The 14725-nt window shown below is 57.1% G+C and overlaps 1 protein-coding gene across 4 annotated transcripts in view; it reads left to right on the forward strand.

Annotated features, from left to right (window-relative positions):
- The window catches only part of TKT (transketolase), a 31673-nt gene extending 19506 nt beyond the window's left edge, over nucleotides 1–12167 (forward strand). For 2 of the 4 annotated variants that reach the window (XM_058442730.1, XM_032161281.2), the window contains 10 exons: nucleotides 1730–1921; nucleotides 3632–3750; nucleotides 5362–5555; nucleotides 6292–6456; nucleotides 7478–7634; nucleotides 7770–7900; nucleotides 8545–8628; nucleotides 8755–8848; nucleotides 10008–10130; nucleotides 10948–12167. In XM_058442730.1, coding sequence (XP_058298713.1) covers nucleotides 1730–1921; nucleotides 3632–3750; nucleotides 5362–5555; nucleotides 6292–6456; nucleotides 7478–7634; nucleotides 7770–7900; nucleotides 8545–8628; nucleotides 8755–8848; nucleotides 10008–10130; nucleotides 10948–11123 — 1435 coding nt within the window. In that variant the 3' untranslated portion in view covers nucleotides 11124–12167. The remainder of the gene's footprint in view (nucleotides 1–1729; nucleotides 1922–3631; nucleotides 3751–5361; nucleotides 5556–6291; nucleotides 6457–7477; nucleotides 7635–7769; nucleotides 7901–8544; nucleotides 8629–8754; nucleotides 8849–10007; nucleotides 10131–10947) is intronic. The other 2 variants (XM_032161282.2, XM_058442731.1) reach the window with 2 other exon arrangements.
- The last annotated feature ends 2558 nt before the right edge of the window (nucleotides 12168–14725 follow it).

The following is a 14725-nucleotide window of genomic DNA, read 5'->3' on the forward strand; positions in this document are numbered from 1 at the left end:
CCTTGGCATCTCCTCGGGACCTCAGCACACCCTCTGACCTGAGCCTGATGGCCCCATAGGGCTTAGCCTTGTCCCTAGTCTTGAAGCCAAAGCTGTGCTGGGCCTCCAGTGCTAGCCTCGGTTCGACTTCCCTGGAAGTGGGTGTGGGCTTGGGGTGGCAGCCAGTTGGCTTCCCTGGAATCCTTTTCTGGGAAGTCGAGTTGGCTTCTCTGGCTCAGCCCCATCATGTGGCCCCTTTCTGTAGCTGCTGTGCCAGACCAGAGCCCCTCCAGGGTCTCTGGGCCCCCTCAAAACCTACAGGGGAAAGAGGAGGCAAGGCTGGGACAGGATAGGGCCTCTGAAGTGTGGGCCTGAGGCTTTGTCCTTCTGGCCATGGTACCCCACAGGGGCACCACCTCCTGTGGTGGAGGCCGCAGAAGAGCAGCACGAGGCAGGAGAGGCTGCAGGGAGTGCTCCCAGCCTGCTGGCATGTGGAAGTGCTGAGTCATGCTGACAGCTCCGTGGCTGGCTGTCCCAGCCTCTTCCTGCTGCCCCTGCCTTGGCCCTGCAGCAGGGAGGCCTGGAGGCTTGGACTGCTGAGCATGCAGCCGGGTTGAGGGCCTTTTCCTGCAGGAGCAGGAGGGCAGCCGTGTCCCCTCTGAGCCCAACCAGGCACCAACCTCATTTCCTGGGGCTACACAGCTAGACACTGGGCAGGGTAAGGGGAGGTCCCCAAGTCCTACCACTCCTCACCCTACACGCATGCTTACATGGCAAGGAGTGGACAGTCTAGGCTATAGTCAGACCTGCATTTGAATCCTGGCTCAGCAACTTCCTGACAGCGCGACCTTCAGACAAGTCCTGTGTCTGTTGCTGCCATCCCTCTGCTACCCCGATCCCCTCACGTCTCCCAGGCTGGGCTCAGAGTCCCTGAACTGGTCTCCCTTCCTCTAGCCTCACCCCCTCGCCCACCCTCTCCAGAGGCCTGGGAACGTTCTGAACTGGATAATTTATCCCAAGTTCACTGTTCTTTTTAACATGTCTCACTGTCTTGAAAAGATCACAGTTGCCTGTGTTGAGGGGAGGAGAGGGCCCCCGTGGTAGAGAAAGGGCCAGGTGCAGCTTCAGTCTTGGGGTCAAGAGCCAGTCTTGGAAGCTTGGGGAGAGCCTGTCCCATGAAGCGCCTGGTCCTCAAGGGCCCTCTGCTCCGTCCTCCCCTGAGCCCTCTTGCTCCAGGGTGTTGCCTAGAGTGCCTCAGGCCTCCCTGGCCCACCTCCCTCCTCCGGGCAGAAGCAGAGCTTGGTTCCCAAGGTTCACCTTTACCACTGGCCCACCCAGCCAGTCCCAAGGCCTCCTCCAACCTCTGGTTCAAAGCGGGGTCCGTCCCCTGCAGCAGGTGGCTCAAGCCTGTTCACCCACTGTTACTCACTTTCCTCGTTCCAACAACCCCCATTTTTCTAGATCTTATTAGCCAGATCCCTGTTGTCCTAGACCTCTGTTTCTTAACAACCAGTACTTTTTCCTGAGCTCCTGACGGCTTCCTTCATGGCCATTTTCTCTTGGGGTGTGGCTTGTGGTAGGCTGTGGGGACCTGGTGACACTGTTGCCCCTCGAGTGTAAATGCCGTCTGTTCTGCATATGCACACGTGGCTGCTCCTTTACCCAGAGTGCAGGCTTCTTGGATGGGTAGGGGTGGGAGCCAGCTGGGTCCAGGTGAGGAGGACTGGCCTGACTCACTCTCTGTCCACAGCTACCGAGTCTATTGCTTGCTGGGAGACGGGGAGCTGTCAGAGGGCTCCGTATGGGAGGCCATGGCCTTTGCCAGCATCTATAAGCTGGACAACCTCGTGGCCATTCTAGACATCAATCGCCTGGGCCAGAGTGACCCGGCCCCGCTGCAGCACCAGATGGACATCTACCAGAAGCGGTGCGAGGCCTTCGGGTACGTACGAGGCTGTGGCCTGAGTGTGGTCACAGCACGGAGAGTGGTCTGTGATCGCAGCTTTGCAGGTGCAGGTGCAGGAGCTGAAGCTGGGACCTTAAGCACCATCTAAAGGTCCCTTTCTTTAGCATTTGACTCACAATTTCAAACTCCAGGCATTTGGACTTAGTGGCTCAGGATATGTGGGCCAGGCCCAGTTTTAAGTGAGTTTCCTTGTTCTTGTGGTTGTGGCATGGTGACTCTCGGAGCTTCCACACACCATCTCACGTCAGCTCACTTTGTTCTTGAGGAGGGAGGGTTCTTGAGGGATGGGGGCTCGCTCGGTAAAGCTAAAGGACATATAGCTGTGGAGAGGTTTGAACCTCAGTTTGGTGGCCACGTCCTGTGCCCAGCTCCAGCCAGCCTGGGGAGGAGGAACAGGCTCCTGGTGAAATGGGAGATAGGGTTTCCAGATGCCCCCCTTCGGCCTTGATTGGTTATGAATTCAGGGTCAAAGGGCACAAAGCAGGGAGGTCAATCTGCATGGGTGTCAGCCAGAGGGGCCCCACCTCAAAGCCTCCACCGGTGTCCCCAAACACAAGCTGTTCTGCACAGGGGCCCAGTGTTGGCTGAGGAGGCTGTGGAGGGGAGGGAGCAGGGCAGGCGCCGTGCAAGGCTTTGAGACTCAGGTCAGGCCTCCAGGGCTGCGTTTTGCAGATGAGCCCACGCCTGTGACTACACTAACAGGCTGCTTGGGGTTACCTTGCAGTAGCACAGCAGACGCAGGCCTGTGTTCCCTGTTGCCTGACCTCAGAAAGGGAGAGGAGGAAGGGAGGAAATAATCTCTGTTGGACAGGCGAGGAAACTGAGCCACAGGGTCCTCACCCCACAGGCCTCCTCAAGGCCACATCTATCTGGGGACTCAGTACAACCCCAGCAGCACCCCCAGGACCTGTGTCCATAACCTCGTGACTCAAGCCAGATTCCTGATGTCCTGGCTCCACCGCTACCTTGCTTTGTGGCGTGGGTCACGTTACTTAACTCCACCTTCAATGTCTCGGTTGATTTGTCTGTAAAATGGGGCCAACTCAGCACCCAAGCATGGCGTGGTGAGGCTTCAGTGGGCTAATATGGGTAGTGATTGGCATGGCACTCAGTTTGAGAAGTGCTATTTTTATTCTTATTATGCCAGAGAGAGTCCCCAAAAAGATAGATAGCTTTTCGAGAGAAAGGCTGCTCTGCCCCAGCTCCTTCCTGTATATTTGACAACATGGTTCATTTCAAAAACATTTCCAGCACCACATCCAGCATCTGTGGAGTGATCAAATGTGTTCCCCAAATAAAAACTGGGCCAAAAAATTCATCAAGAATCTAATAGCAGACAGATTCCAAACCCAGTGTGCTGACCCCAGAACAGCTTTCAGGAGGAAATGAGCAGATCAGGAATGAAAGAGACAATAAAGGAACTGAGCTCTGGATTACTTAGGAAGAGGAGGAAAACCTGTTCAGAGGCAAACAAAAGCAAGTAAAATAATGTGAAAAAGAAAAGGATTTAAAAAACCCAAACTGGAAACAGGAATGTTGTAAGCTTCCTACTACTCCAGCTGAGGCCACAGTTATGGGGTGGAGCCTGGGCAGACCCCCAGATGCCAAGGCAGACCTTTCCCTGGGAGGCTTCTCGGTGCTGTGGCCCCTGGGAATTGCCCCTTACTCTCTGCCCCCTGTCCCCAGTTGGCATGCCATCATCGTGGATGGACACAGCGTGGAGGAGCTGTGCAAGGCCTTTGGCCAGGCCAAGCACCAGCCAACAGCCATCATTGCCAAGACCTTCAAGGGCCGAGGGATCACGGGTCAGTATGCACAAGCCGCCCTCCCCACCTTCACCCCTGGCCCAGACCCTGTGGCTATATAGCTGTGACCCTCACATCCGGGGAAACACCAGCCCTTGCTGCTCACTGAGTGCACCAGGCTCCAGGGAAGGGGAGCGGGAGACGCTGTGACTCAGTGACCCCTGTGGCTGAGCCAGGATTTGAACTCAGATCCATCTGGCCTCTGCCGGTGGGGGCATGTACAGGCAGGAGAGGAGGAAGGACTTAGAGGGTCTGTGGGTGAGAGGAAGGTCTTGGAGAGAGGTAGCCCCCGTGCCCCGCCCTGGCTGGTGCCTTTCAGAGCCGCAGCTCTGTGTGCTCTGCCAGCTCCGGCCACCTGCTCCAGCTGAAGGGCCAACACAGAGCCAGGCAGGGCCTGGAGAGAACTGTTCCCTCTAGGAGGTGAGTGGGGTACTCCTCAAGCGATGGCAGATGCTGAGCAAGGCCTGTGTGGGCCGAGAGCCTCGGGGGGGGGGGTTGGAACCTGGGTTCTGCCCCAGGCCGGAGAATGAGGCAGGCGTAAGTCACTCCCCGGCACCCAGGTGTGGGCTCCAGATTCCTAGGCCTGGGATGGCCTCACCCATTTTAAAGATGGGAAAATGAGGCTGCAAGTGGTCAGAGACTTGCCCGGGGACAGAGGAATTCTGTAGCACTAGGGGGGCCGATCCCAGGGCCTGGGTCGGCTTCCCTGCCAAATGCCCCTGGCTGCCCACCTGCCTGCTCTCAGCAGGGGTTGTGGCTTGTTCTGCCCATGTAGACTCAGGTATACGAGGGCGTTCTGAGTGGAGGTTTGGCAGTGCTGGGCAGTGTCTGGGAGGGGGTGGATGTCGAGGAAAGGGCTCTGGGATATTGTCATGGCTTTGGTGCTGCTGCCTGGCACTGCCCTCAGGTGTTAATACTGGGCAGGATCTGGACCACTTGCAGCTTTTGGGGGGCTCCTGCTAGTCTTTGGGACTGCTGGGTGCTACCTGGGAGTTCAGTCTGTTCTTGGCTCTGGCCAGACTCTAGTGACTAGTGAGGTGACCTCCAGGAAGACGGATATTCAGCCTTGCTGGCCCCACACAACAAGGTGCCATGGGGTGGGCACGCCTAGGTGCTTATAGACCCCTCTGCTCCTCACAGATGCATCGGGTGACCCTGGAAGCCCTGTTCTGGGCCTTGGGTTCCCCTTCTGATGGCCAGGGTCCCTTCCAACCCAGTCGACAAACTATTTCTGCAGCAGACACCTCCACTTGTGTGTGACCCTGCGGGTGGGGTTGCAGGGAGGAAGAGAATGGACACATTGGTGAAGGGATGGGGCAGCGGGCCCAGAAACACACACCTGCCCACGTCTGGCCCCTCCTTTCCCACTCAACTGTGAGCTCCCGGGGGACCAGGCAGTAGGCAGTGAGTGGTGGGCACATAGGAGTCTATCCTATTCACTGCAACCCTCCTTTCCTGGCCCCCGTGCCTGGCTGGGCTCTGCCTGTCTGGGATGATGCCATTCCTCCCTTGCCCTCGGCAGGTGGGGGGCCAGTCTCCTGGAGCAGCCTCCTGGCCCTCTGGGAGCTTCTGTCTTACCCATTCCTCTGTCCTCCCGTGTTGGGTCTGCAGGGGTAGAAGATAAGGAGTCTTGGCATGGGAAGCCCCTCCCCAAAAACATGGCTGAGCAGATCATCCAGGAGATCTACAGCCAGATCCAGAGCAAAAAGAAGATCCTGGCAACCCCTCCGCAGGAGGACGCACCCTCGGTGGACATTGCCAACATCCGCATGCCCAGCCTGCCCAGCTACAAAGTTGGGGACAAGGTACAAAGTGGGGCCCGTTTCTCTGGACCTGTAGTTCTCAGGTTCCCCAAGTCTGTGGCCCAGATACACCCTCTGGAGGGCAGGAAAGGGAGGAGAGCGATTCATTTAGGGCAAGGAGTGATCCCTGAGGTGTTGTTCCTATCACTTCCCTCAGCAGGACAGACAGCTCTGGACTTGACCTGTGGAGGCTCAGAACGGGCAAGGGAATTGCCCAGTTAGCAAGCTTAGCAAGCTACTGACAGAACTGGGATCAAAGCCAAGGACTCACTCCCAAGTCCTTGCATTGCTGGTCCACGAGGGACCCTTGGCCTGAGCTCAGGACCCCCACATGACCTGGGAAAGGCTAGGCAGAGCTGTCCCGCTCCAGGTTTCTGTCCCAAGGGAACCCATCCATGCAGCCTGCGCCTGGCCTTGACTCTCAAGCCTTCTGTGTTCCCGTGCAAAGTGGAATAGGTTCATAGACCTGGTGCAGCAGGCGGGAAGTTGGGGCTGGTGGGTGTCTTCTGTAGCTTATACCTTTCACAGCCAGGCTAGGGGCGGGAGCTCCAGGGGCTCCCAAGACATTGACCGTAGTCGTTGGCAACCTTTCAGCAGTTAAAAGCCTCTGCAGGACCTTGTGCTGCAGGGCTTCCATTTTTGGCCCCGTTTTAATCCTTCTCTGAAAGCAGGGCTGCAGGCTGCAAGTGTGCACTCACCCTCAGAGGGGTCCAGAGCCTTGCCACTATCTTCCTCACAGATAGCCACCCGCAAGGCCTACGGGCAGGCACTGGCCAAGCTGGGCCATGCCAGTGACCGCATCATCGCCCTGGATGGGGACACCAAAAATTCCACCTTCTCGGAGATCTTCAAAAAGGAGCACCCAGACCGCTTCATCGAGTGCTACATTGCCGAGCAGAACATGGTGGGTGCCGGGGCCGGCAGGGACAGCTCCACCCAAGGCTGAGGGCTGTGGTCTGAGGGGTGTGGGGCAGCCATGTTGGCAGAGCCAGGTGCCTGCTGTGGGCCAGCCCAGGGAGACGATAAGAAAAGCCAAGACCCAGCGTTAACCCCTGACCTTGAGTAGCCACAGTTTGGGAGGTTCTGCCCGGGTGCAAATGTCCTGGACAGGTGTGCACATGGGGGAGCCGAAGGGGACTGGCAGGTGCTCTCAGGAGGAGCTGCATGCAGGCCAGGCCTGATAGTGAATGGGGTCTCTTCCAGGTGGAGGACAGGCCCGGCCAGTAGGTGGGGCCGTGATGGGTTTAGCAGCCAGAGTCTGTTGAGCACCCGTAAGGCACACGGCTCTGGGCCCTGCCACCCTGAGGGATGCAGAGATGAGGGAACTCTGGGCCCCTGACATGTACCCATTTGGGGAAGCAGACCCTTGTCAGGAACGGAGGTTGTGAAGTAAAGAACAATGTTTTGTCCATTTTTTCAAAACATCTCCTCCTGGTGGTCCAGGAGCCCAGCCTGGCTTGCAGGCCCCTAGGGACAGGGAGCTTCCTCTCTCTGGAGGGCACTCACATCTCCAGAGTTCTTCCAACTGGACCTGAAATTCCCTCTGTGGTTTCCAGAGACTGCTCTGCAGGGTGTGGGGCTGGGGAGGCCCCAGGTACTGGGGAAGGAGGCCTTGTGTTGGCTGGCAGATTTTGGAGCCTTGAGGGGCAGCCGGTTTGGAACTGATGACTGTACTCAGTGCTGCTTCTGGATGGGTGATTTGGGGTCTGGAGCCTCAGCAGGCATGAGGCTACTGCCCTCGGACCCTAGGGAGGGGTTGGGAGGACCAGTCTCTGCAGAAGAAGGTGGTGGGGGACACATTCAGAAGCCCAGAAAGGATGGACAATCTATACACAAACTGTGGCCTTCTCCACGAAAGGGGTCCTAGGCTCCCCGACCACCCTCTGCCTTCCCCTTTGGGCTGACCCTGCCCCACCTGCCCCCAGGTGAGCATCGCGGTGGGCTGTGCCACCCGCAACAGGACGGTGCCCTTCTGCAGCACTTTTGCAGCCTTCTTCACGCGGGCCTTTGACCAGATTCGCATGGCCGCCATCTCCGAGAGCAATATCAACCTCTGCGGCTCCCACTGCGGCGTTTCCATCGGTGAGTTTAGCCAGGGCATTTACACCTGGAGCTCCCTTGACTTTTGCACCAGGAGGTATGGGAGGGGGATGGGCCAGGAGTCCAGCCCATGGATGGGGGGGTCTTATTTCTGCATATCCTTTCCCCACACCTCAGGGGAAGATGGGCCCTCCCAGATGGCCCTGGAAGATCTGGCTATGTTTCGGTCAGTCCCCACATCAACTGTCTTTTACCCAAGTGATGGCGTTGCTACAGAGAAGGCAGTGGAACTAGCCGCCAATACAAAGGTAGGTTGCATGGCTGCCGTTTCTCCTGCTGGTAGCCATCGCTTTCCAAGGGAAACAGAAGAGGAGGCCAGAGCTGGTCACTGCTGCCCCAGGGTGTGTTTCCTGACCTTGCCCCTGGTGTTTGTGTAGCTTGTGGAAGTTAGACAAGAAAAAATGAAATACACGCCCCACTTACTGCCACGTGGCAGACACTGTCAACTGATTGCCACAGTATGTTTTCGCTGAGAATCCTGGCAGCCCAGGCTGGTCCGGCAGTTGACACCTGTCCACCCTCCTGAGTTGGGTTCTCTAAGACAGGCAAGGATGAGCTGAGCCCTGTGGTCCAGGCCCGGAGCTGCACACCACAGACCCAGTGCGTGTGGTTCCTGCCCCTCTGCCTGGTGCAGTCTGCGAGAGTAGCCCACCTGCAGCCAGTCTACCTGGTGGAAAGTTGCCTTCGGTCTGGGGCTGCAAGGTGGTGGGTAGTTCTCAGAGTGTTCAAGTGGGGTGCGGGTGGCAGAGGGCAGGCAAGGCCCTTTTCCCTGCTGGAGTAGCCAGGATGCAGTGACACTCCCATGGGAAGGGATGGCCTCTCTAGAAAGACCTCGTCTCTGAGGTTGAATGTGCCACATCCTGTATCCTCAATTTATCTGTTTCGATCTCAGGGTATCTGCTTCATCCGGACCAGCCGCCCAGAAAATGCCATCATCTATAACAACAGTGAGGACTTCCAGGTTGGACAAGCCAAGGTCAGCGCCTCGCATGCCCCAGGAGCCCACAGAGCTGCCTGGACCCTCCCTGCTGTGACTCCCAGCAGTCAGGGCACACCCTGCCCCAAGGCCCTGAGCCTCACTCACCCTCTGTGTCACCCCCAGGTGGTCCTGAAGAGCAAGGATGACCAGGTGACCGTGATCGGGGCTGGGGTGACCCTGCACGAGGCCTTGGCCGCTGCCGAGCTGCTGAAGAAAGGTGAGGAGAAGGGGCCTCCAAAGTCATCAACTGAGCGGCCACTGCATGCTAGGTCTTGGGGTTCTTTCTTTCGTTCTTTCTGTTCTTTCTTGAAGAGCTCACAGCTAAAGAAAAAGAATTTCATTTCATTAAATAATGATGGCAATTAAAGCCATCCTTTGGGCACTTGTTCTGTCTGGCATGATGCTAAGTCCTGGGGCTGCAGTGCCCACAGTCCTTACCCTATGACTCTAAAGTCGAGACCCCCCCAGCATGGTGGTCAGATCAGTGGCCTGGAGCCTGCCAGCTGGGCTGGAATCAGTCAGCCAGGCACTAGTTAAGGAAGTAAGTTATTCACTATCACCATGCCTGTTTTCCTATCTGTAAAATGGAGATATTAGCCCCTTGCCCGCAGGGCTCTCCTGAGGGTTACATGCATGTGACTTGGTATTCTGTTACTACTGCGAGCTCACAGTGTTGGCTAGAGGAGAGGCATTGGCCTCTTCTGCAATAGAATCACATAAGAGATGTCATGTTTTAGCACGAAAGAGGGGGCAGGTGTGGCATCTTCCAGAAAGTGGCTTCAGAATGGGTAGGAATTGATTAGCAGAGAGGAGAGTGAAGGGAGGCCGGAGCAGGGCCAGGCAGGAGCAAGATGGGGCTGGAGGAGCCAGAGGAGTCCATCTTCAGGCACGGGGAGACCCAGGGGGGTGAGTTTTAAGCAGGGGCTGGCAAGCATGGGTTTGTCCTTCTGAGAAGGTGCTTCTGCTGCTGGGGCCACACGTGGGCCTCTGATCACTCTGCGGGCTGCAGCTCCCCCATGTCACCGCATCAACGCTCACCTTCCATCAGGCCGGACACCTGGAGTGTTTTCTCGCATTCCCTTATGTCTTCAAGGTTGTGGGAGGATGAGGGAAGGCGCTCAGGGCCTGCACACTCCACTCTGGGTTCTTGGATACTGCGGGCAACACAGCTGGACCAGATGCCCCAGTGCAAGGGATTGGCAAGCATGAGCTCAACCATGGGAACGAGGTGGCAAGTGGTTCTTCCTGGGACGGGGACAGGCCTGCAGGCTGAGCTCTTAGCTACACGCAGCCCTCAGGATGTCCCACCAGGCCCCCACCAGGGCAGACAGTGGTGCCCAGCCCTCCTTAGCCACGCCGTGTGCTCTCCCTCACAGAAAAGATCAACATCCGCGTGCTGGACCCCTTCACCATCAAGCCCCTGGACAGAAAACTCATTCTCGACAGCGCTCGTGCCACCAAGGGCAGGATCCTCACCGTGGAGGACCATTATTACGAAGGTAAGGAGGCCTGGGGGCAGGCAGGCTGGGCAAGGGGCAGGGCCAGACAGCCCGAGCGTTGGATGTGCCTCTTCTGTCTGAGCCCCAGGAGGGCAGCTGTGGCCCAGAACACCCAGAGCTGTCCCTCAGAGCAGCTGGGACATGGTCTGTTAACAGGCCTCAGGGTTGGCCTGGGGACCCAGCTAACTCACAGCTGCTGATGAGCTCTGTGGAGCTCCTGCTGCCCAGGAAGCTGGTGAGGATGCCAACCTTGCTGCTAAATGGTGGATGGTGGTGTCCCTGAGGTAGCGTAGGGTAGAAGCTATGGTGCAGCTTGGAAAGCAATGCAGAATTTCTGGTATTTGTGAGTCCTTCACACAGCAGGCTCCCAAGTACACACCAGCCCCTCTAAGGAGGAGGCCCCAGTGGGAGAGATGGGCTTTGACTCTGGGGTCAAATGTAGATAATCAGACTGTGGGCGGTGGCTGGCCGGTCACCAACAATGGTGTTTGAAACATTTAGAGGCCATATTTGGGCTTACAAAAATAGTTCTGAGCCATGCATGGTGGCTCACGCCTGCAATCCCAGCACTTTGGGAGGCTGAGGACGGTGGATTTCTTGAGCCCAGGAGTTGGAGACCAGCCTGGGCAACATGGCGATACCCGTCTCTTTAGAATAAAAAAAAAACAATGAGTTATGTGATGGGCTCATGGCTACAGGTGGAGAAAGGCAGTGCGTATGCAGCCTCCTCCATCCTTGACTAAGGCTGACAGAGGGCTGGGCCCACCACTGCTCACCCTGAGGCCTCGTCTTCTGACTCCCCTCCTTTCATTTCTAGGTGGCATTGGTGAGGCTGTGTCCAGTGCAGTAGTGGGCGAGCCTGGCATCACTGTCACCCATCTGGCAGTTAACCGGGTACCAAGAAGTGGGAAGCCGGCTGAGCTGCTGAAGATGTTCGGTATTGACAAGGATGCCATTGCACAAGCTGTGAGGGGCCTCATCACCAAGGCCTAGGGCGGGTATGAAGTATGGGGCGGGGGTCTATACATTCCTGAGATTCTGGGAAAGGTGCTCAAAGATGTACTGAGAGGAGGGGTAAATATATGTTTTGAGAAAAATGAATTGGCCCTGAAATGTTTTCTTTGATGTGTTTGCAGCCAGTGCAGGTTCTGAGGAAGAAAGGGTGGAGGGTGCATTAGGGAGGCTGGTGTCCTTGGCCCTGGGCCAGGACCTGGGTGTCCCAAGTCCCCTTGGAATCACCTGCAACTGCCCTCAACCTCCAGAACTGTCGCTGCCTCCCATTCATCACCAGGTGACATTTGACTGCAACCTGCCTTCTAGCTGAGAGGCTGAGACCTACGTCCCTCATTGTGACCTCAGTCCGCCTGGCCCTGAGCGGGCTGTGGAATTGCCTCGGTCTGGAAGCTGACGAGGCACTCTCAGGGCCGCCCCACCTCCCCCAGGTCCCCACAGCCTTGCAGTCAGCTCTCCTGGGGTAGGGAGGTTCACTTGCTTGTTGTCCCTCGTCCTTGTCATATCCTTTTAACTAGGCATCTCAGAGAAGCAGAGACAGGGCAGCCTTCGTCCGTCCTGGGGGAAAAGGGACCCTCAGGATGGCATGAGAGGTCCTCAATCCCAAGTGTGGAACTGTCCCCCTCAACTTGTTAAAATGCAGATTTCTGGGTCTTGCCAATGGGGCCTGGGACTCCCATGTGACAACTGGCCCAGGAGCTTCTGATGTCACACAGAATTCTGCAGTCCCAAGCTCCAGCCCCGGCCTGCTCTGCTGTTCCTAGGTGACTGCCCTCACACTGCTGACCACAGTGGATTTCTCCCCCTGCTGCTCGGGCTCAGCTGGGGTCAGCCCTGTTTATAAGGGTCAACTGTGCAAAACCTTGTACTGGCCAAGAACAAACTAGTGCTGGGGGAGGAGGGCTGGGTGCCCCGGCCACTGGTGGAGTCCCCAGGAAATCTCAGAGCTGTTGCGAGTATGAGACACATTTGTGGACATGTCCACCTGTCTTGACCGTCTGGAGAGAATAAACCTGTCAAAGCCAAGGTCAGGCAACTGCCCCCCACTTAGCTACCCAGCCAGGTCTAGCAGTGCCAGGGGCTGTGCCTGTGTTTGCCTCAACACCAATTCCAGAGGGAGCAGGCATGGGGTGATGTGGTTTGGTCCCAGGGAGGTGCCCTGGGCTGATGCCTGTTCACCAGTGTGTTGAGGGCAGACCTGGGATTGGAACCTGGGTCTTTGTGAGTCTAGAGATCCCACCTTCTGTACCCTACTGCCCCTAGGGCCCTCAAAAGAGGAATCATGCAGTAGGCTCCCTAGAAGGGCCCTGGTCCTACAGGATGATAGGAACAGCCCGGGGCTCAGGTCCTGTGCGTCTCCAGAGCCCACAGGCCCCTGCAGAGAATCTAAAGGAAAATACTGGGACAAGGACACCTGAGCCATAGGCACAGGCCCAGCCTGCAGCCTGGTGAGCCCATCTACACTGGCTAGCCATGCCCCAAGGACCTGGGAGGCCTGGCTAACCCAAAGCAGAGGGACAGGAGGGGCAGCTGCCCTCACCCCCAGCCTGCCCGGCCTCTCCCAGGCCCACACAGCTTGTGAAGAGGACGAGAGCCTGGGCAGCAGGCGCTGGGGCCTGGGCAGGATGAGGGAGGAGAGTCAAGACCCCTGACCCAGTCACCCAGACCCAGTCCTGGGACATCAAGACTCTGCAGGAAGCTGGGACATTCAGGAATCCCAGGCCATAGTGAGCTCCTGAAAAACTCTGCCTCCTTTTTGGCGAGAAGACTTAGTGTGTAACGTGCTTAGCATAGGGCGTGCTTGGTGCGGAGTGTGCTGGAAGCCATCGCTGGGTCCTCATGGGAGCCTGACGAACTTGTCATTTCTCCCTCAGCCCCTGCTTAGGAAGCACAGGAAGCCAAGACAGTGCCGGAGGCCTGACTGGAGGCTGGTGTGGCCTGACCTGTCAGCTAGCAAGGCCTGGCGGGGCCTCATGGCATAGGCAGCTGAGCAGGAGGCCAGCATGGCCCCACAGCAGCCTAGGACAAACTTTCCTGGCACCAGGGAAAGCCCCTCCCACCCCTGCTGGTAAAGGGGAGGCTGAGGCTACAATGCACACAGCCACGAGCCGGGATGCAGCTGCAAGGAGGGCATGCTGGTGACCTCTCACGTCCCTACCCACTTGGGCAAAGGCTGTGGCAGCTGAGCCTGACAGGGGCGGGCAGAGCTGGGGGCAAACTCCCCAGACCAAAACTACCCCCACCACCCTCTGCTCAGTGCATGGGGCAGTCCTCTCCCCAAGCCTCAGTTTCCTCATTTGTTCAGTGGGAATCATGACGGCCTCACAAGGCTGTTGTGAGAATGAAATAAGAGAAGTGTTAATGCCTTTAGAACACTGCTAGGCAGATGCGGGCTCAGAAGAAGTTGGAATTCCTAACAGTTCACAGGCAGGGCCACCTGGCTGGGGGGCGCCTTTGTCACCGTGCGTTGTGTGACTACAGACATTTAGGAAGCACAGACTTCTGCCCGTAGCAGGCCAGGCTGGGCAATCGGGGCCTGGCTCTCAGGGGTGGTGGCCCAGCACACAGCTGTTCAACTGATCGTAACTGTCCTTGACACAGCCCTGACCTGTTGGTTATCAGCTTCATTGTGATATAATTCACATACCACACAATTCACCTATTTGAAGTATATTATTCAGGGGGTTTTAATATATTCACCAAGTTGTGCAACAACGCCACAGTCAATTCCAAAATATTTCCATCATCCCCAAAAGGAACCCTCTATCGTCCTCTGCTGAGGGCCACACAGATGCCTCTTGCTGCAGAGCTGGGATCACAGCTGTCCCCCTGCTCCCACCAAAGGTCCCCTCCCAAGATGGGTGTGTGTAGGGCAGGATCTGGGTCCTGCCATGAAGGGAAAAAACCACTTCAAACAGCTTGTCCTGCTTTCCCGCCTCCAGGGCGAGGCTCTGCCTGCAGGACCTGGGGCCCATGTGTCCTCTCTGGTCCTCTTTGGGAGGAGGAAGAGGGGAGAGGAGGATGAGGGCTGTTGGCCACCGCGCTGGGTGGGATTCCAGAAATCGACCCTCAGGGATTGGGTTTTACGGACACACGGATCTGCAGTATGAATCGTGAAAACACCTACACACAGAAAGTGGGGAAAGGAACAGCACAGCAGAACAGAACTGTGCTGACTACAGGCTCCTTCCCCTGCTCAGGGAGGACCTAAAGCTAGGTCTCCTGCTGCAGTCTTCACTCCAGAGAAGGGGGGTTGCCCAGACATGGCTCTAAGGGCAAGATGAGGAAAGTTCCTGAGTTGGGCCCAGGGGGTGCTGGCAACCCAGGTTGGACACTCAGGGCCTGTATTCACGCTGGTTTTGGTGGTTTATTCTAGGTCAGGCACAACCTTGGGAAGAATGAGCCCTTTGTTCCTGGTTCAGCTGGCAAGACAGGAAAGGGCTGCCCTAGGGTCAGGGGTCCTGCCACTGCCCCATAGCCTGGACCTGAAAGCTGCTGAAGCCTCAGTCAGCTCAAGCTGCCATGAGACAGTACCATAGGCTGGGTGGCTCAAATAACCTAAGTGTGCTTCTCACTGTGCTGGA

This window comes from Hylobates moloch, unplaced genomic scaffold (assembly GCF_009828535.3).
Source record: "Hylobates moloch isolate HMO894 unplaced genomic scaffold, HMol_V3 SCAFFOLD_8, whole genome shotgun sequence".
Taxonomy (NCBI): domain Eukaryota; kingdom Metazoa; phylum Chordata; class Mammalia; order Primates; family Hylobatidae; genus Hylobates; species Hylobates moloch.